At 36.2% G+C, this 21760-nt stretch overlaps 1 protein-coding gene across 15 annotated transcripts in view; it reads left to right on the top strand.

The window, feature by feature from the left end:
* Positions 1-21760, top strand: part of EXOC6B (exocyst complex component 6B) — a 605784-nt gene that overhangs the window by 355847 nt on the left and 228177 nt on the right. For 13 of the 15 annotated variants that reach the window (XR_006215816.1, XR_006215815.1, XM_042981710.1 and 10 more), the window contains 2 exons: positions 2757-2873; positions 3310-3489. Coding sequence is in view for 13 of the 15 variants with exons in the window: in XM_042981710.1 (XP_042837644.1) it covers positions 2757-2873; positions 3310-3489 (297 nt within the window). In the remaining 2 variants the exon portion in view is untranslated. The remainder of the gene's footprint in view (positions 1-2756; positions 2874-3309; positions 3490-21760) is intronic. The other 2 variants (XM_007083428.2, XM_007083427.2) reach the window with 1 other exon arrangement.

The following is a 21760-nucleotide window of genomic DNA, read 5'->3' as shown; positions in this document are numbered from 1 at the left end:
CAGATGGACAAAAGATGAGGAGGGAATAAGGGACATTTTTAGGAGAGGGAACTTCATGTACAAAGATGAAAGAATAAATAAAATCAGACATGTTCAGTGTAGAGTAAGCACTGAGATAGAGATAGAGATAGAGACTGAGATAGAGAAGTAGTTAAATGCCAACTTGTGAAGCACTTTGTTTTGTATTGATACATCATCTGGATTTTATCTTAATGAGGTCTTTGAGACACTTCAAGCAAGGATATGTTGCACTTTGAAAATAATCATTTTACCTTGCCTAATTAAAAAGAAGGATGGATGGATTGAAAGGAGGTGGGAGGAAGGAAGGGAAGGAGAAAAGAAAGAAGGAAGGAAGGAATAAATAAATCACAATTACTTGAAATTCACAATCAGAGGAAATTAAATACCTAGAATATTTTGTGTAACTGTGCTAATAAATTTGGGAATCTATAGGAAAACATAGAATAAAAAGTGATTCAAGGTAATAACTATGAAAGAAGTGAAAAAGTTATTAAAGACTTCTTAAATTTGGGCAAGATCCATATGATTTTGTCTGTGAATTCATTTGGGTCTTCATGAAACAGATAATTTCTGTATAATTTAAACTATTCCAGATTGGTAGAGAAAAAAAGGGAAACTATCTCAATTCATTTTCACAAAGTCACCATAATAATGATTCAAAAACCAGAGAGGGGCACCTGGGTGGCTCAGTCAGTTAAGTGTCCGACTTCAACTCAGGTCATGATCTCACAGTCTGTGAGTTTGAGCCCTACGTCCGGCTCTGTGCTGACAGCTCAGAGCCTGGAGCCCGCTTCTGATTCTGTGTCTCCCTTGCTCTCTGCCCCTCCCCTGTTCATGCTCTGTCTCTCTCTGTCTCAAAAATAAATAAAAACATTTAAAAAAAATAAAATCTTAAAAAAACAAAAACAAAACCCAGAGAAACCCCAAAAATAATCTGAACAATTGAATTTCAATTTTGATGTAAAAATCATAAATAATAGACTATCAAATATCATCTAGGACATAGAAAGTAGAAATAAAAGTAACACTAAGAATCCAAGAATGATTAGTATTAGAAAATTGTTTAAAATTATCCACTTCTTTAATAGATCAAATGAGAAAAAAATACATAAGTATTTAAAAGATACTGAAAAGGTATTTTATATAAGTCATTATCTCTTCCTGCTTACATGTCCTAGTAAACCCATCTATCAGCAATTGACAAATCCAGGGGCCAGAAATTGATAGCTTGAGGAGGAGAATATCCAAATATAGTCTAACAGAATGGTACTGTCAATCAACTGGATTAAATTGACAATTGTAGAATAGTTCATCCAACAGCAGTAGAATACACATACTTCTCAAACTCATAAGAGTATTCACCAAAACAGACCATGTTCTGGCTGGTAAACACATCTTAGCAAATTTTAAAGAACAGAGATCATACAAAACTTGCTCTCAGGCCACATAGAATTCATCTATGGAAATAAGTTAATAGAAAGATAGCTTAAAAATCCCCAAATATTTGCAGATTAACCAGCAAACTTCAAAATAATACATGGGTCAAAGAAAGAGTCTCATGAGAAATTAAAAAGTAGTTCAAACGAAATGAAAATAAAATACACCTTTTTCAAAATTTGTGCCATCTAAGCAGAGCTTAGAAGGAAATTTATAGTATTAAATTGTATGTGTTAGAAAATAAGAAATTTCTTAAAATAAATAATCTAAGCTTCTATCTTAAGCTAGAAAAAGAACAGCAAATTAAATCCAAAGTAATCAGAAGAAGAGAATAAAAATTAGAGCAGAAATGAATGGTTTTGACGTAGAAAATCAAAAGAGAAAAATCAATGAAACCAAAGGCTGGTTCTTAGAAAGATCAATAGAATTATAAACTTTGAGCCAGGCTAACCAAGACCAAAAGAGGGAACACTCAAATTGTTAATATCATAAATGAAAAAGGGGTTAATTGCTGGAGGGATGGCAGTGGGGGGATGGGCTCAATGGGTGATGGGCCTTAAGGAGCGCATTTGTTGGAATGAGCACTGGGTGTTATATGTAAGTGATGAATCAGTAAATTCTACTCCTGAAACCAATACTACACTGTATGTTAACTAACTTGAATTTAAGTTTAAAAAAAAAAAATGAAAGAGGGATTATCACTACTGATTCCATGGACATTAAAAAAATAATAGAGGAATATTATGAACAACTCTGTACCCAGAGTTTGATAACCTACTTGAAATGGATCAATTCTTTGAAAGACATAGTTTACCAAAACTCAAACAAGGAGAAATAGATCACCTGAATAACTTTATATCTATTGAAGAAATTGAATCAGTAATTAATAGCCTTCTAAAACAGGGACAGATTTGGTGTGAGCTCTAGGAATTGGTGAAATCACCCAGTGAAATTGAGAGGATTAGAGACCAGAAAAGTAAAAATAAAACCAGGAGAAAACCATTCATGAAAGCCAAAGGAGAACAGAGTTCTAGAAGAGAATGTTTGACAGAGCAAGTAAGGTCAGACTGAAAAATGAGTATTGCATGTTGTGGGATGGAGGTCTTGGGTTACCGTGGACCAATCCATGTTGATGGATTGTTAGCATTGGAATCCTGATTGCTCTAATGCAAGTACATCCTTTTGTCCTGAAAATATTTTTCTTGGAACATTAGTCCCATATACTTCTTAGAGCCTTTTATATGCTAGTGTACATCATGAGTCTCTTAAACATGGTTTCTCAAACTTATTTGATCTAGGAGCTCTTCTGCTGTTGCGTTAGCATTTTTCAGATCTGTCGTTCCTTAGAACACATTTCAAGAAACATTGGCGTATACCAATCTTTGAAGGAGCCTGATGACAAAGACACCAGAGAGGTAGGGTAGTAGCTACTGGGAATTTTTATAGCATGAAGCTGAAACTTATAATAAGCAATGTGAGGAGACTAGGAGATCTAGAGAGGTTGGTATTACAGGAAAGGAGGTTCTTGGAGTCCTAGAAGAGATGAATGGGAATAAGACCTGAGAGTGAGTACAATTTTGAAGAAATGTAAGAAAGCAAAAAAAGGACGCAGATAGTTGAGGGAAGTAAAGACAGATTCTCTATCTGGTGACGCAAAACAATAGCTTGTCTTGCAGACACAGAATGAAGAGACTCTACTATACTTTTGAAAAGGAAAAATTAATGGAGACTGGGATAGTCTTGATATTCCCAATTCCATTACTTAGTGGATATAAGTATGAGATGTCTCCAAGTAGAAATTTCTGATTATACTGGAAGTCTGAATGAGTTTTAAAATTCCATATTTCACAGGATGCCAGACATGCAGCTGAAGAAGAAATTTATACCAATTTAAACCAGAAGATTGACCAGTTTCTACAGCTGGCTGACTATGACTGGATGACTGGAGATTTGGGCAACAAAGCTAGTGATTACCTAGTAGACCTCATTGCCTTTCTACGAAGCACTTTTGCTGTATTCACACACCTTCCTGTAAGTGACAATTGCTCTTACTTTGCTCATCATATAGAAGAAAATTTTCTTAAAATCTGTCTTGGTGAAAGATGTCTGTTTCTGTTTTAACTAGCCAGGAGGCTCTTCAGGATATAAAAACTCACACTATAATTATTGCCCCTTGATGAGATTTAGAGATCTCTTCCATCATTTTCTCACTGAGTTTTGCAGTTTTTTTTATTTTGTTGAAAATGGTCCCTAATATCATGTGTATTTCTGTTCCTCCTAACTTCACCTGAAGTAATTAGTGCAAACACATAGTGAATGCTATGGTAGAAATAGAAGAAAAACTTAGGAGTTAGAATTTCAGGCATGTATCTTTAATCCTAGAATATCCACTTGATTTTTTTTTTATAACCTTAAATATCTGGTGAAATTCTCCATCTTTTAATCTAACTTATCTATCATTTCTCTATTTTCTTTAGCATATTAATTAGTAATTTTAAAGTTATTTTTTATGTTTATTAATGGTAATATGTAGTTTATCTACATATGGGTAGAATTATTTTTGATCCTTTTTTTGGTTCTTGGTCATATGGTCCTGTCTCTTTCTGTTAATTTTTGGTTGATGTTAGACATTGCATTTATTTAAAACATGTAGAGGTTCCAGGTGAGGACATTTCCCACTAAAATCGGTTTATCCCTTTTTTTACTAAGTAGGTAGTATGGGCAGATGGGTTATGGTTTGAGCCTCATCACCTACTCCCTTCATGGGCAGATCTGGGTCAAGCTTGGATTGTAGATGCAGCATACCTTTCGTTTGCCCCCGTTATTAGTATGTGGTTCTTTAGAGCTTTTAATGAGAGCCTGACACATCACTGTCTCTTCAGGACCAAGAGGACTATGGATATTTCCATTTTTCAGAGGAACCTTATCTCTTTCAGCCTCTTGCCTTTTTTAATTTTAGAATTTGGCAAATGTCCTAAGAAGGAGGATTACCCAGATCAACAATTGCCAACAGGAAAAAAGTGGTTGGAGATTGTCAGTGTCAGTTTACCACTCCCTCAAGATTTTTCAGCTCCCAACTGAAATTCTCATGAATCCTCCCACTAGTGAATCTTTTTCTGTGAAACACTGTAAGACTGGGGGAAGATCTTACTTTGCTTTTCAAAAGTTTTGCCTTAGACCATTATTTTCCTCTGCTGTGTAGCTTTAGAATTCAGAAAATGTCTGAGGAGAAAGCTGGCCCTCAAATCTCCAATTTTGGCACTTCAGCCCCATGGAAACAACAAAAATTCAGTGATTTGTTTTCACCCCAGTAGTTACTCCCTGCCTGCACCTAACCCAAATTCTTGGTCTGTTCCTATGCCTACGTTTGGCAGATGCCTCCAGAGATGGCTGCAGAGCCTCAGCTCACCTTTAAAAGGTCTGCCCTCTTTGCAGCGTTATTCCCTTTAGTCCTCATTGCTTCATAGTCTTCTCGTGTGTCCGTTTTTTACTGCCTTTTATACTGCTCGGTGGGAGCACTGGCCTGCAGAAAACTAGGTCATTTCATCTAGCTTCATCTTGATACTGAAGCCAGGCATAAGTAGCACAAAGGAGAACACGATGAACCAATCTCACAACTATGAATAAGAAAATAGACTGAATCAAATTTTAGCAAAGCAGTTCCAAGGTGTTTGAAGAAAGTAATTTCCCACTGCTATGTAGGACTTATTCTGGAAATGCAAGGATGGTTTGATATTTAAAAATCTGTGAATATAATTTATCACATTACTAGGTAAAAGAGACAAAGATCATAATTGTGTATTCTAAAAAGGCATTGTACAACATCCATCCTGCACTCCTGATTACAAAATATACTTACTAAAATTCAACCAATATAATATTTCAGTGACATGCATGATAGGGAGCACCTATGTGAAATTCAGCAACCACCATGGATTTAACAGTGGAACACTAAAAACATTTATTTGCATTTATGTCAGAAGTATGGTGGGGCTTCTGGGTAGCTCAGTTGGTTAAGCAACTGACTTCAGCTCAGGTCATGATCTCACAGTTCATGAGTTCCAGCCCCTCATTGGGCTTACTACTGCTTTTATTCTATCAAATACGGTTTAAAAAAAAAAGAAATAAATAATACATATTCTCATTGTTCATAGATTATTACTGTGTGGTTGGATAACCACCCCCCCCACTGCCCCGCAAATAAATTAAAAAAATAATTAGGACCAGTAAGACTTTAGTTGGTTAGATGGTCCACTTAGAAAACAAATTAAAAAAAATGCTGTATTCATTATTGGATTACAAGATCCCTGTAAATATACTTAACAAGTTATATGTAGGACCAATGTGAAGAACATTTCACAGAGTAATTTAAGAGAGACTTTATTATGTACAAATATATGCAGTATTTTAGATGGGAATATTTCATATTGCAGAGAATTTTTCCAAAATTAATCTAATTGCAGTGATATGAATTCGGTGGTGGGGGGTCATCTTAACAAAATGATTCTAGAATTTATTTGGAGACAAAAATGGACAGTATTTGCCGGAAGATATGAACAAGTAAATTGAGTGTGGTCTTTTCCTAGAAATGTTCATTATACACTGAAAATTGAATTAAATACCCTTCTCCCATTGGAATAAACTGATAGATTAAAGAAAGAGAACATAAAATCTGTAAGTAGTTCAAAGTACATGTAAGAATTTAGTATATGGGGAAGGTGGCGTTCATTAATTGCTGTTGCCACTACTGTCTGCTAATGTGGATAAAAAGATGTTAAGTCCAAACTTCACTTATCAAAATAAGTTCTAGATCCAATGCCTGTTTACATTTTTAAAAAGAAAGAAATTAGGGGAGAATAAATAAAAATATTAGCAAGTATTTATTTGTCTAAAATATTAGCAAATATTTCTGTAATCTGTGAGTCACCATCCTAAGGGTGACACCAGGGGCACCTGGGTCTGTTACGGGCTTAGTCTGTTACGCTTCCAACTCTTGATTTCGGGTCAGGTCATGATCTTACAGTTTGTGAGATGGAGCCTTGTGTCTGGCTCTGTGCTGAGCATGGAGCCTGCTTAGGATTCTCTCCCCCTGCCCCATCTCTCTCTTTCTGTCTCTCTCTCTCTCTCTGACCCTCCCCCTCCACTTGCATGTACATTCTCTCTCAATAAATAAATAAAATAAAATAAGGATGACACCAAAGAGTGAAATCATTAAGGAAAAGATTAATAATTTGGCTGCATAGAATGTTTTGTAAGAAAACAGATGAACATAAGGGAAGAGAAACAAAAATAATACAAAACAGGGAGGGAGATGAAACATAAGAGACTCTTAAATATAGAGAAAAACTGAGGGTTCCTGGAGGGGTTCTGGGTGGAGCAGATGAGCTAAATGGGCAAGGGGCATGAAGGAGGACACTTGTTGGGATGAGCACTGGTTGTTACATGTAGGGGATGAATCACTGGATTCTATTCCTAAAATCGTTAGTGGTCTATTTGATAACTAACTTGGATGTAAATGAAAAATAAAAATAAAAATAACTGTTTTGTAAGATACCTAAAAAGAATTAATAAAGAAAATAGAATGTAAACATATCAAAAAAAGTACTTAACAAGTATTCCAAAAGGTTAAAATCTGTACTATATAACAATATAACAACATTGTTTCAAATTTAGTAAGAAAATAACACACAACTTGGGAAAATTTGTAAATGTTGTATTTTAGGCAGTCAGAAAAAAAGAAAAATATAAGATAACATGAACAAAATATGCAACTCTGGTAATAAGACAAACGTATTAATGTTGTAGGATATTTTTGCCTATAAACTTGCCAAAAGTAAATAAGAAAATGATGATGTTCAATATTTATGAGAAACATTTCCAAAAATCGGTATTCTGATACATTGCTGGAAGGTGTGTAAATTGGTATATCCTTCTTGGTGGTCAGTTTTTCAATATGCCTCAAAAAACTCATAAAATTTGCTTACCTTTGACCCTGCAATCCAATCCCACTTTTAGCATTCTAACTTAATGAAATAATCGTGGGTATATTATACAATTCAGATGTGAGTATGTTCAACATAGTATTTATTGTCTTTTGCATAGTGGAGTAGAGAATAAGTTAAAAGCCAGTAATAGATGTGTTAGCTCAATAAATTATTATATATTCACATAATGTGATGTCAGTCAGTCATTAAATTAATGGAGATAGATATTTATTGGTTTAAGATATGTTAATTATTTCTTGATTAGAAAAGTGGATTGCAAAATCATTTTATATAATATGATCTCACTTTTATTAATACAGATATAGACACATTAATCATTTATACTATATACAATAAAAAATCTAGAATTATGCACTCCCTGGTTTAACTATACTAATCTCTATATAGCTTTTAATTTTTTTCTTTTTGTTTATCTGTGTTTAAAAATATTTTTCTGTCATGAAACATTTGCTACTTTTATAATTGTGGAGTGGGGGGAGGCGATTTTAGAATTATTATTCTCTTTCAAGATTATTCTCTTTGATAATTAATTTATATTAAAAAACACTTTTATTGAAGAAAGATGTTTACAAATGTGTTTCATTTTTTGAAAGGAAAATGGCTAATAGTATTTTGGCCATAATGTCTCCTCCAGCATTGTACAGGTGCTTGAATGAGAAAGATTTTGGAATGTGATGAAAAATAAAATGTAGTAGTTCAAAGTCAAAGCCATTCTAAATAGGTGTTCCCTATATTCGTCTTCCTTGCTTTTTTTCTGTTCTTAAAAAAATAAAATGACACCCTCATGAGCATGACTGTTTTACATGTCATGTAACACAGTTCCTATGTATTCAGTAGTTATCATAGGTCAGCTCCATACTTATTTGAATGTCCAGGCCATTTAGAAATAGCACTGTTAATCAGACTCATGTTTGTCTAACACAAAGTACATGCTTTTTCTATCAGTAGAGTTGTGACCTTTCTTGCAGGTCTATACTGTAAATAATTCGTTGAGGAGTTTTCCTTTTATTTTGTTTATTCTGAGCTGTCATTGCTATCTAAATACTATAACCTCTCAGTGTGGATCAGGATGATCGTGCTGTTCAGAATCAAAGTGGGTGGTGACTCAGCCCTAAATCCTCAATATTACTTCTGCAAATACCATGTTTCTGTGTAGTCTAGTATAGAGATCTTCTTTCTGAAGCCACTGTTAAAAAAAAGTATTTGCATTCACCAACCATTGTATTCTCTAGAATCAAATTAGTATGGGTTCTAAAATGATCCCTTCTTCTGGGTTTACACAGAGCAGAATAGACCACCCAGCACTTGTGTTTATGTTCGCCAACGTGCTGGATAACTTCTGCATGGAACCTTGTATTTATAAACTGTATTAGCCAAACAGAACTGTGTCTGAGATTTGCTCTTGTGCACTAATAGTGGAAGATGAGAGAGGAAAGAGCTATTTCTGAGGAAAACACAAAAACAAAATCATTTGTCTTTTAATTAATATGAATATTTCTTTTCATATTTTCAACCCCCTAACAAGAGTGGCTCTCTTCTCAAAGAGTGACTGAATAATAGGAAATATGTATATGGAAAGAACTGTAAAGAAAAAGCCAAAGACTGTATTGTTCTATTACATTTTGAAATCTCTAGGTTTTCTTAGTTCTCAGGGATGTTTTGTCACTACATAAGCAACATAACCCAGAGTATAGGGCGGTGGGCAGGTTTGTGTGTGTGAGAGAAAGACAGGGAGGGAGGCAGAATGGAGAGGGAAAGAGAGTGTTTGGGTGGAAGTAGATGTCTTAGAATTTACTTCATCGAACACTGAATGGTTGGGGGCGGGTAATTGTTGAGATTTGCAACTATTTCCCTCTTGAAGTTTTGATGCCCAAGGTGGCCTACCTATTTTCACGAGGCACACAGAAATGGTTGTAATAATAACGTTTTCCACAGTTAGAATTCAAAATTGTTGCCACGTCCTTAAAGAGATGAGGTAAGTACACAAGCATGTTGGCAGGCTCCAGTTGTGTGATTTAGAATTTCAGGCACAGCTACCCAGTTTGCGTGCTCAGCATAAGAGCATACTTTTGAGAATTTGTCCTGGTTATCCTAATAATTATCTCTCAGAAATGCATGAGAGAAAGGAAATGCTGTCTCAAGTAACGGACCCAGAGGAGGGAATCCTGACTTTGTTTTCTCTGTCTGCTCTTAATGTTAATTTATATGACCCGGGTCAAGATCTCTCTTAACCCATTTTGGTTTGCCTTAGTTTCTTGGTGTCTTAGTTTTCACAGTGTTACCTCTTCTTGGCCTTTCTTCCTGGGCAGTTATTTGATAGGCCATCTTTAAGGGAAGGTCATTTTCTATATAAAGGTTCCTGACATTTTTCCTGCCTAAAGCCCTTTTAAAATGACATTTCTCTTCGTACTGCATTTAATTCTGTGAACTGCTGCCATCTCAGGACCAACCAAATGATACTGCGAGTTAGGAAACTGTCAGTGCCTCCCATTAAGTATAAAATCTCTGTGACCATCAAGACTGTCCATAATATGACCTCCAAACTACCGTTTTGTCCTTGTCTCTCTCCATTTTCTATTTGCCCAAGATACTCCTTCCAAACTGAAGTAATGCTCTTTGTCAAACACATCAAACTATTTGCCACCCTTGTTGTTGTTCATACCTTTTTGTGTACTTTAACCATGTGTATTGAAATTGAAATCTTTCCCATCCTTCAAGGCTCCTTTCAAATCCCACAGCTTCCATGAAGCCTTCTCCTGTTCTCCCAACCAGGTATGACATCTTTCTTTTTCATTTGGCACTTATTATATGGCACTAACCTAATTCTGTCCTGGGTGGGATGTGTGTCATTGACCTATGTGCTTATTTCAGGAAAGGGGAGCGTGGTAAGTTAGAAGTACCTACTATCTTCCAGATGCTTTACGTGTGTTACATGTCATCCCAATTAATGAAGATGCATAACGCCTTAGGCAGATGAGTATGATCCCAGTTTCAATGATGACAGTGTGAACTCAGGAAAGTTACATACTTTGTAAGAGATACCAGAAATAGGCCGCAGTGTCAGGATTTAAACAGATGTATTTGACTTTATAACTTTTCCTCTGTACCATTGTGCCTATTAAATTGATTGCCAGCCATAGGACTGTAAACTGTGGCCACACAGAGACCTTGTTTGATTCATGTCTGTCTGTGTGTACTGTGCAGTTCCTTGCATGAAGTGGTGCACAGTAAGTTTTTGTGGAGTTTTCTTATTTTGTGTAATAAATTAAGTGAATTCCTACCTAAGGATCGAAAACCATTTTGGGATCATGTGTATCATTAAAAGTACTCATTTAATTATTAAAAAGAAAAGTCACAAAGTGTTATTCTGAGACAAGGACCAAAAGTTTGGGTTAGAATTCTTTGTTTTTAAATTTTATTTTATAGAGGGAGAGAGAGCGTGTGCTGCAGTGGGCAGAGAAGCAGAGGTGGAGGAGGGGGGAAGAGGGAGAGAGAATGAGAATCTCAAGCAGGCTCTATGCTCAGCCCTGAGGCTGACAAAGGGCTCCATCCCATGACCCTGGGATCATGACCAGAGCTGAAATCAAGAGCTGGATGCTGAAGGGACTGAGCCACCCAGGCACCCCTCTTTGGCTTAAAATTCTAAATTGGTCTTTCTCCTTCCATATCCCCTTAAATGTACCCAAATTAAAAAAGATCATTGTGTTTCAAGTGACAGAGTCATAATTTAAACATAACTTGCATTTATGTTTCACTTTATGATATTCAAACTTCTTTTTTTTTTTCTTTTATATATTCTCATTATTTCATTTGGATTTTTAAACAAACTTTATGATATATAAACAGTTATTATTTTCCCCATTTGACAAATGTGAAAACTGAGGCCTAAAGTGGTCTTGCTCAGGGTCAGAAAAGGAATCAATAGTGGGGCAGATCCTAGGTTTTTTTTTTTTTTTACTCTGGGTCATGCTTTCTCCACTGTATAAAACCATCTCTTCATATTTAATAATACTGTGTTTGGCTCTTTTTCTTTCTCTGCCTATCTCTGTCTCTGTTTCTGTGTGTGTGTGTGTGTGTGTGTGTGTGTGTGTGTGAGTGAATTTTGTTGCAAGGAATAAATGAGAATATATATGTTAAAATTATATTCTCATATATATGTTCTCGTTTATTCCTTGCAAGAAATTGGCAAAAAGGTGTTATTATCTCATTTTACAGATAAGAAAAGTAAATCATGGAGAGGCTTACGTATCAAAAATTAATGATCTAAGAGCAGTGGAGCTGGGCTGTGAACTGCCTCCAAAGCCCATGTTCTCTTCTCTCTTGGCTCTGCTATTTCTAAACTCTGCAGGGGGTACACGAGGCTTCGTTTCATGGAGACATCATTTAAATGTCTATCCTCTGTGAGATTCTTATTCAGTATTTTTGTTAGTGTATAAAATTGTATTCATTATGACCAGAACAGTTCCCAGCAGGAGAGGTAAGTTGTGATAATATGTACAGAAAGTGGAAACTCTGGTAATGGGAAGGATACTAGTTAAGTGGGTTGTCTGTTTCTAACCTAACCTAGTTCCCTTAGCTGACATGTCATGTGGAAATTCTCCTGTCTAATGGTAGTAATGATTCTCTAAATCAGCTCAGTCTCTGTGGTTTTCACTTGAGCAAAACGTAGGCGTGGCTTGGAGATATTGTGGGTTTGGTTCCAGACCACAGCAATAAATTGAATTTTGCAATAAAGCAAGTCAAGTGAATGTTTTTGGTTTTTCCGTTCATGTAAATTATGTTTACACTATACTGTAGTCTATTAAGTATTCAGTAGCATTATGTTTAACAATCCAATATATATACCTTAGTTGAAAAATGCTTTATTGCTAAAAAATGCTAACCATCATCTCTGAGCTTTTAATGTGTTGTAGTTTTTTTTTTTTTTGTGATGGAGGGTCTTTCCTTGATGTTGATGGCTGCTGACTGATCAGGGTGATGGTCACTGAAGGTTGGGGTGGCCGTGGCAATTTTCTTGAAAATAAGACCGTGAAGGGGCACCTGGGTGGCTCAGTTGGTTAAGTATCTGACTGTGGCTCAGGTCATGATCTTACAGCTCATGAGTTCGAGCCCTGCGTTGGGCTCTGTGCTGACAGCTCAGAGCCTGGAGTCTGCTTCAGATTCTGTCTCCCTCTCTCTCAGCCCCTCCCCCACTTGCACTCTGCCTCTGTCTCTCTGTGTCTTTCTCTCAAATATAAATAAACTTTTAAAATATTACAAAAAAAAAAGACAGCAAAGTTTGTTCTATCGATCGACTTTTCTTTCCAGGAATGATTTCTCTGTAGCATGTGATGCCTTTCGATCACATTTTACCGGCAACAAAGCTTCTTTCAAGATTGGAATCAATCCTCTCCAGCCGTGCCACTGTTTGTCAACTGAGTTTATGTGGTGTTCTACTAAGTCACTTGGTATCATTCCAACCGTCCTCACAGCATCTTCACCAAGAGTAGATGCCATCTCAAGAATCCCCTTTCTTTATGCATCCATAAGAAACGATTCCTCATTGGTTCAAATTGTATGCCGAGATTGTAGCAATTCAGTCTTATCTTCAGCCTCTGCTTCTACTTCTAGTTCTCTTGCTCTTTCCACTACATCTGCAGTTATTCCCTCCACTGCCTTGAACCTTCTATTTATAAAAAACAAAATATCTACGAAGCGAAATAGAGTGAAGTGCAATAAAATGAGGTATGCCTGTAAGGAAGTTCCAGGTGTTCTTAAGGAACCAGAGGAATCAAAGCCTTCAGGATATCTATCAAATTCTTGTTCAGATTAATTATATAGGTAGAGACAGTGTCCAAGGAATTTTTTTCTTTTTTTGTGTTTTTCCCCCCTGTGATACAACAAATGACAGATTTGCTGATAATTTCTCTGTCTACTGAGAAATCAGTATTCCCTGATTATATGCTGTTAAGATTTTGATTATTTGAGTTACATAGAGTACATAGAAATCAACCGGTTAGCTCCTTATTAGTGTGGTACTGAGGTTGTGAGTTTAGTTTGGGACTTACATCCTTCAGGACTTTTGTATTTCTTAAGAGACATCTTTGTGTGTTGAGCTATTACTTGGCACTTTTCCTCCAGAAAACTGTTACCAACGGCCATGGCCATTCTTTGGTAGTTATCAGCTGGTAGTCCTTTGCCTCTTTAATGATATTGGTCTTTACATTGTCTCCTGCTCTTATAATTGTTAAATAAAAGATTAAGAAAGTTTAAATGCTAAGAAACATTTACTTCTAATCTTGTTTTTGGTGCTGAGATAAGGTAGAAAGTAAGGAGAGTCTAGTGCTTAAAGGAGCACAAAATGCTACAACTCTCCATATCTAATACACTGTTTAGAGTCAGAGATACCAGTGAGAACATCTTGGACACTACTCTGGTCACTTTAAAAGCTCACATACCTTTATAAAATGGGAAGGAGGCAGCTCTGAGTCTTTCTCATTGTTGCTGAGGTAGTGAGAAACTTGAAATTCTCTGAGGACAAAACAATTATTTCAACATTGCTTATGAGGAGATCAAAGAATTAAAAACATCCCTCACTGTGTAATAATAGGTAAATGGCTGTATAAACGATAATACTATTGATCAAGGAACTATTATGCGTTTGTTAAAACTAATATTATGAATATCAAATAATAACATTGCACTGCAAAGTGTTTATAATATAATATTAAATGAAAAAAGCAGAGTGAAAATTTTACAAACGTGATTACAAGTATGTGAAAACTGTAAAAGCGTGTTAGTGGGAAAAATGTTCAGTGAGGAAATATGTGAATTATAAGTAATTGTGTTTGTGGTGTGGCTTCATAATCTTATTCAAAATTGCCACTTTATAATTTCTTTGTTATTGGCATTTTTAAAATATAATTTATTGTCAAATTGGTTTCCATACAACACCCAGTGCTCATCCCAACAGGTGCTCTCCTCAGTGCCCATCACCCACTTTCCGTTCTCCCCACCCCCATCAACTCTCAGTTTGTTCTCAGTATTTAAGAGTCTCTTGTGGTTTGCCTCCTCCATCTCTGTAACTTTTTTTCCCCCCTTTCCCTCCCCCATGGTCTTCTGTTAAGTTTCTCAAGATCCACATAAGAGTGAAAACATATGGTATCTGTCTTTCTCTGCCTGACTTATTTCACTTAGCATAATACTCTTCAGTTCCATCCATGTTGCTACAAATGGCCAGATTTCATTCTTTCTCATTGCCACGTAGTATTCCATTGTATATATAAACCACAACTTCTTTATCCATTCGTCAGTTAATGGACATTTAGGCTCTTTCCATAATTTGGCTATTGTTGAAAGTGCTGCTATAAACACTGGGGTACAAGTGCCCCTATGCATCAGCACTCCTGTATCCCTTGGGTATTGGCATTTTAAAACTATTTAAGCAGGGGTGCCTGGTGGCTCAGTTGGTTAAGCATCCAACTTCTGTTCCGGTCATGATCTTGTGGTTTGTGAGTTCAAGCCCCCCTCGGGCTCTCTGCTATCAGCACAGAGCCTGTTTTGGATCCTCTGTCCCCCGCTCTCTGCCCCACCCCTCCTCTTGCTCTCTCTCTCTCTCTCAAAAATAATAAGTAAACATTAAAAAAAAACCTAAAAGTATTTAAGCATTTGCTTTATTAAAACATTTTTAGATCTTTGTGGCTTTTTCCAAGTCAGACTTGCCTTTGCTCATAAATTACAATAGTGAAAGATTTCAGTCTTCTTCATTTAGCTCATTCCATTCTTCAGAGTAACACATTTTACAGATTAAATTTAGGCAAAGGTAGGTAAATTATCGTCCAAGATCATACAAGTCAGTATATGGTAGAATAGAGATTTAGATTGAGGCCTCCCATGCTGAAGCCCAAGATCTTTTTGCTATAGTAAACAAGTTGCTTTTTCCCCTAAAATTTTGAAGACAAAAGGAGTAAGTTTGGTTTGGAATTTGTGGACGTTCTGTCGAATTGAGGTATCCTAGCAAAGTTCTAGGGACGGGGACTGAGAAACATCATCAGGATTAGATCAGGAATAATAAATCACCATTGAGGACAACTAAGGGCGTGTGATCATTATAGGAAGACCATAATGCACTTTATCTTTATGCCACTTTATTTTCAGATGTGTATTTCAAAAACACCTGTGTGTCTGTCATGCCCTCTGCTTAGAAATTTTTAATGATTTGTGCTTTTTCTAGTATAACTCTTAGTCACATTACCTATATTCCCTGTAATTCCTCTACATAAACCCTTGACTTCAGCCAAGTAGATCTGTTCACTGTTATCAAACATACTATGCTTATTTCTGGTTGTAAACTTTTGTTCATGGTTTTCTTTCTCCTTGGAAGGACTTATCATCTCACTTTCAAATCTTTCCTTCCTTTAAAATACAACTCAAAGCCTGTTTTCCCAGTGAAGTCTTTCTGGACTGTGCACCCCACCCCCCGCCCCCCAGCTGAAGTCATATCCCAAGGGCTTGACTTTCTTATAAACTTATACAGATCTTAATGGTTTCATTCTCTATTTAAAACGTAAGGTATGTTATCTTAAATTACTGCTTTTTTAAAAAAATATAGTCCCTTTATCATCTCTCAGGTTACAAGTTCTTTGAAGGAAAATGTCTTATACTTTTTAATATATCCTCCAACGCTAAGTAGGTATCCAGTGAATGTCATGATGAGATTGGATGAGTCTGATAGCAACATTATGCATGGAGCAGTGACTTCCAACTCACATGACTGTTTGCTATCACATGACATCTTTTCTATTACAACTCTCTAATATAAACTTATTTTGCTTTACAATTCCATCTCTTCGAGAATGAAGTTGGGAAAACACTGCAAAGGTAATTTATCCAAGTTCCCAAGAAAGAAAATAATTGCTGCTTGGGAATATTGCAGTCAGGTCATTCTAAAGTACGTTTTTACTTCTTTGACACGATGGCAAATTTGAGCCTGCCATTGGTGCCAAGATACTGTAGCACGTTTAGTGCACATGTTGTGGGGTGAGGAGTTCACAGTTAAATGAACAGGAATCTGGTACATGCCACTGTTCTGCAATACTTTCATGGTGGTTTATAGCCACAGTTTTAATATGGCTTAGTAAGTGCTTGAACTTCTCTAAACAAATAACACACATTACTGGGAATCAGACACAGTGCATACTTGCCCCTGGGGACTCCTCCTACTTTGAATTAGCAACTACAGGCTTGTTGCTCTTGAGCTCCCTGGCTGTAGATGAGGTCCAGACCCTGATTAAGGAAAAACTACTTTCTTAAAAAGTGATTAGAGTCTCTCTCTCTCTCTCTCTCACAGACACACACACGCAGCCAAAAAAATGAATTTTCTACCTTGAAATGCTTCCCTGATATTTTTAAAAAGAGTTTGTGTTTACCACATACACTTGTTATTTTTATTTCATTTAGGGTAATTGGCCTTTACAGTGTTCCTGCAAATGAATGATTTACTCTCTTTAACTGTTCCAGGATGGAGACTTTCGTCAGTACTTACAGTGATTGTCACACTAAAGAAGCAAAGCCGCTTTAAGTTCTGTGTTTGTATATGTGTGTTTTGTTCTGTTTGGGTAGATTGCTATTTTTTGTTTTTATTGGAAGTTTCCTTTAATCATTGTGTATCGTGGTAATTCCTTTGGGAGATAGTGTTAGGATCAAGAAAGAGGTGACAAGGACCTGAAAATGGGAGGCCGTCTTTCAGTAGACAAATGGGTCCTAACTCTGCAGTTTCAAGAAGTCTGACATGAACCCCTTGAGTCTTCTTTAGAACTCTATTTTTGGTGCTATGTTGACCATATCTGTATTTCTGCTGTTGTAAAACAGATATGGTGACCCCTATGGCTCCTTGTTTTAGTTAAGAGTCCCCAGGAAAAATGTGTTTTTTAAAAAATAGCCCATCTTTTAGAGAAGGGAATAACTTCATTTGCTATTTGTTTTTTAAACTGAAGAATAACGAACCTAGAAGAGTGAACAAATCATATAGTTTGAAGAATGTTCACCAAGTAGGTCGTCCTGTGTTTTCAGCATGAAGATCAGGAAACAGAACATTATCAACTTCCCCATCAAATCTCTACCTTTCTTCCTGAGGGTAATCACTATCCATACTTTCAGTACCTGTAGCTTGGTTTTTGCTTGGTTGGTAGAACGATGCAGCGTGTACTCTTTTGTGTCATTTCTGAGGCTCAGCATTACAATCATGAGGTATATCCATTGCATGTAGAAGTAATATAGGTTACTCAGTGTCATCTCAAGGGTCCTTATAAAAGGGAGGTAGGAGTGTCACAGAAAAGGAGATATAATGATGGAAACAAAGGTCAGATTGATGTAGACAGGAGCCAAGGAAGGTGGGAAGCCTCTAGAAGCTGAAAAAAAGCAAGGAACAGATTTTCGCCTTAAGCTTTTATAAGGAATGTTGCCTTAGTTTTATAAGACCTATTTTGGACTCCTAACCACCAGAACTGTAAGATAATAAATCTGCATTGTTTTAAGTCACTAAATTTAGGGTAATTTGTTACAGGAGCAATAGGAAGCTCATATAACTGTACTATAACATGTTGGTCTTCAGACTCTTTACACTATTAAAAGTTATTAAGGAATTCAAAGATCTTTTGTTTATGCTATTTATAGCTGTTAATATTTAACATATTTGAAGTTGAGACTGAGAAATTTAAAAATATTTATTACTTTTTAATTTTTTCATGTTTAGTTTTGAGAGAGAGACAGCGTGAATGGGGTAGGGCAGAGACAGAGGGAAACACAGAATCTGAAGCAGACTCCAGGCTCTGAGCTGTCTGCACAGAGCCTGATGTAGGGCTCAAACCCACGAACCGTGAGATCATGACCTGAGCCGAAGTTGGACACTTAACCGACTGAGCCACCCAGGCGCCCCATAAAAATATTTACTTATTTTAAATAATAACAATAGTATACTTATTATTTGTTAACCTGAATAATATATTTTTCAAGAAAAATGACCATATTTTCCAAAACAAAAGAAATGTAGTGAAAAGAATGGCATTATTTTATGGTTTATACAGCTTTAATGTCTGGCTTAATAGAAGAAAGTCAGATATCTCAAATCTGCTTTTGTAACAGTCTGTTGTAATCAATTGTTTTGTTTAAAGTATATGATAAAATCTGGTCTCACAGGTATGTTGCATAAAGGAGGAGTTCTTTAATGGTCTGTTCAGATTATTGTTGATATTCTTTGACATTACAGCAAAACTTGACGTGATAGTTTCATAAAGGTTAGTTGTAATGTGGAATCTGAAATCTTATCAGTGAATGTTTCATATTCTGTTACCTTAATGTTCATTGGTCTGTTTTGTGTTTTGAATAGATCTTTTACCCATGTGTGATTTTGTAGCATTATGCATATATCATTTAGAAAATGTTGGTTTACTCAGTTATGTAGATCTTCACAATGTTGGCATATTTTATTATATAATACCAGAAAAACACAATCCACATTCAGTCATATTACCACCAGTCTCATTCAAAAAGTCTTTTAAGAGGGGGGCCTGGGTGGTTCAGTTGGGTAAATGTCCAACTCTTGATTTCAGCTCAGGTCATGATCTCACAGTTGTGGGATTGAGCCCCACATCTGGCTCCACACTGAGCATGAGCCTGCTTGGGATTCTCTCTCCCTCTCTTGCTGCCCCTCTCCCCCTCAAGCATTCTTTCTCTCTCTATCAAAATAAATAAATAGACATTAAAAAAAATAAAGTCTTTTAAGTATTGGGAAACTATATCATGGTGGCAGATACTAGTTTTCCAAAATTCATATTTTTGCTTCTAGGCTTGACTTGTGTCATTGGCAACTAATACTGCCAGATGTTTTCTTTAAAGTGGCGGGATCATTTCAATCATTTTTAAGAAAATGCCTACCGAAACCCCAAGTCTGAATAACCATAATTTGTCTGTCAGCTGGTCTTTCAGGTGAAAAGGGTGTTCCATGAAAAAGAGGCTAGTTCAGCTTGCACCCAAACAATTACACAAATGTTTTCCTTTAGACGGTTATCATCCTTTGCTATGCAACGTAAATGTTTTATGCATATGTCCCGATTTGTCACACAGAGCCGACCCAGGGCTTGAATCCATGGACTGCGAGATCATGACCTGAGCTGAAGTTGGACACTTGACCAACTGAGCCACCCAGGCGCCCCTGCAACATAAATGTTTTATGCATACTTCCCAATTTGTGACACAGAATATAAAAAAGTCAAACTGAAGAGTTGGGATTTAATAAAATGAATAATTTTTACTGCTTCAACAAAGACATTCTTAAATGAAACTGGCATTTTGTTTTATTGTGACTGCATGGTGTTGAAGAATACAAAGGTTAATAGTACAGTTGGGTACCATAGGGTTAATTCATGCTAAGGTACCAGTGGTTTTGCCAGTCATTGCTTTTGCAAATATCAGCACAAGTGAAATATCATCAGTGTGAATGTCAACACAGTGAAAAAAGACAACATCTTAGTGTTGTTATGAAAGTTGTTTTGACTTTGTGGACACCTTGAGGGGTGTCCAGAATACTCTTTGGCATCTGCAGACTACACTTTGAGAACTAATCTGCTGATTATGAGTTCATTATAGGATATATGTATCACGAACAATTGTTCCCTAGAAAATGGCTTGCCTTTTCACTCTCTTAATGGTGTCTTTGGTGCATATTGCCCTTTGAGAAGTATAAATTTATTTTGTGGTACAATTTTTCAAAATTAAACCTTTTTCCCCCCCTAAGGAATTGACATATTGGTCATGACAAGTTGGTCACATTACCATTTTTCTATTCTACTTCTCTGTGCCGCACTTCTGATTTCCAGTCCTTCTATTTTCTTCCTTAGTAGGTTGGAATTGTCCATTCTCTAGTGTTGGTGTATGTGATCTCTGCTCCTTACAAGCCTGCATTCTTTACATTCTTTAATTACATAGCTTCAATATACTTTGTTTTATGGTTCAAACATTGCAGGTAACTTGAAGCATTCATGATATTAACTGGTAGGTTGGAGAGGAAAAGGGAAAGATTATAAAAGTGAATCTCAATTACACGAAGGTAGAATTTTCTAGATCACAGATATTTTTTCATGAACAGTTTTAAGTCTAGAAGATTTTTATTTCAGGACGTGAGTTATTCAATATTATCTTAAAATCATGAACCTTTAAATGTAGTAAATAACAATATAGTCTATCATGTAGTAAGCATTTAATAAATATCAGCTACAAAATTTATAGCAGATAATATTAAATCTTACATTATAGGTATTGTTATTATTAAAACTTGAAAATCCTTCTGTAATATATACAAGAGACATCAGTTATTTCATTATTAAAGGAAAAGTATTGATTTGCTGCCTTGTAGGTGGTAAAGGAAATATGAGATGTCAGTTCCCGAGGGGACATTTAATTGTTCTCTTTCTTTAGGGTTTCCCTTTCCTTTAACAGTGGCCCATAGGGATCCTTCCAGTGTTTTTTGTTTATCTCTTTACCTTCCTGGTGGAACCTGGCTCCCAAGTGTAGGGCAGGGACTGAGTCTAATGAGCATGAGCTTTATAGCATGTTGAGTTTCAATAATAATGCTTAAAACTTCAGTCCTAGTTCAGCTCTGAAATTAGTGCAAGGCACCAGACTACTGCAAATAATATGGCTATGATTAGACCTGATGATACCTATTTTATGGTATTGAGAGAAGCTTGCTTGCTAGACCTGGCACAATTGTATTACTGATGCTAACTGTAGAAAATCATGAGGACTGCCTGGGGACAGTTGTCTGATTCAATGAATTCCTCTAATTATGTTATATAGCATTTGATCTGCTTTTGATGAACAGCTACTACTACCCAAGACTACCAAACTGTAATGTCTTTATGGATAACTTGTCTGTGACTCACCTTGATCCTGTTTTGCCATGAGTTAACAAGTAACCTCTTCCATTGTTTAAATCTTCTGCTATTTTTAATCATGTGGAAATCATGTGATTAATTTTTAATGGACCTGTAACCTCTGCAATATATGGCCTTTGCCTTTCAGGGCCCTCTGGTAAATTTGCTAGTCTGTCTCTGGTGTCTCTTTGGAGATTGAGCAGATATTTGGCTTATTAAGTGCTTCTAGTCCAAAAACCTGGAAGACACTCTGAGAATATGATCTTATCCAAATACCAGAGTTTAGCTTTTTTTTCCTCTTTCCTTCTTATCTTGTCTACATTAATAGGAATGCTGAGGACCCTGGCACAGTTTTCTGGAGACCTCATTTTTGTCTATTTATTTATT

This window comes from Panthera tigris, chromosome A3 (assembly GCF_018350195.1).
Source record: "Panthera tigris isolate Pti1 chromosome A3, P.tigris_Pti1_mat1.1, whole genome shotgun sequence".
NCBI classification, from domain to species: Eukaryota; Metazoa; Chordata; class Mammalia; order Carnivora; family Felidae; genus Panthera; species Panthera tigris.
Note: the sequence above shows the minus strand (reverse complement) of the source record. Positions and strands in the feature narration are given on the sequence as shown.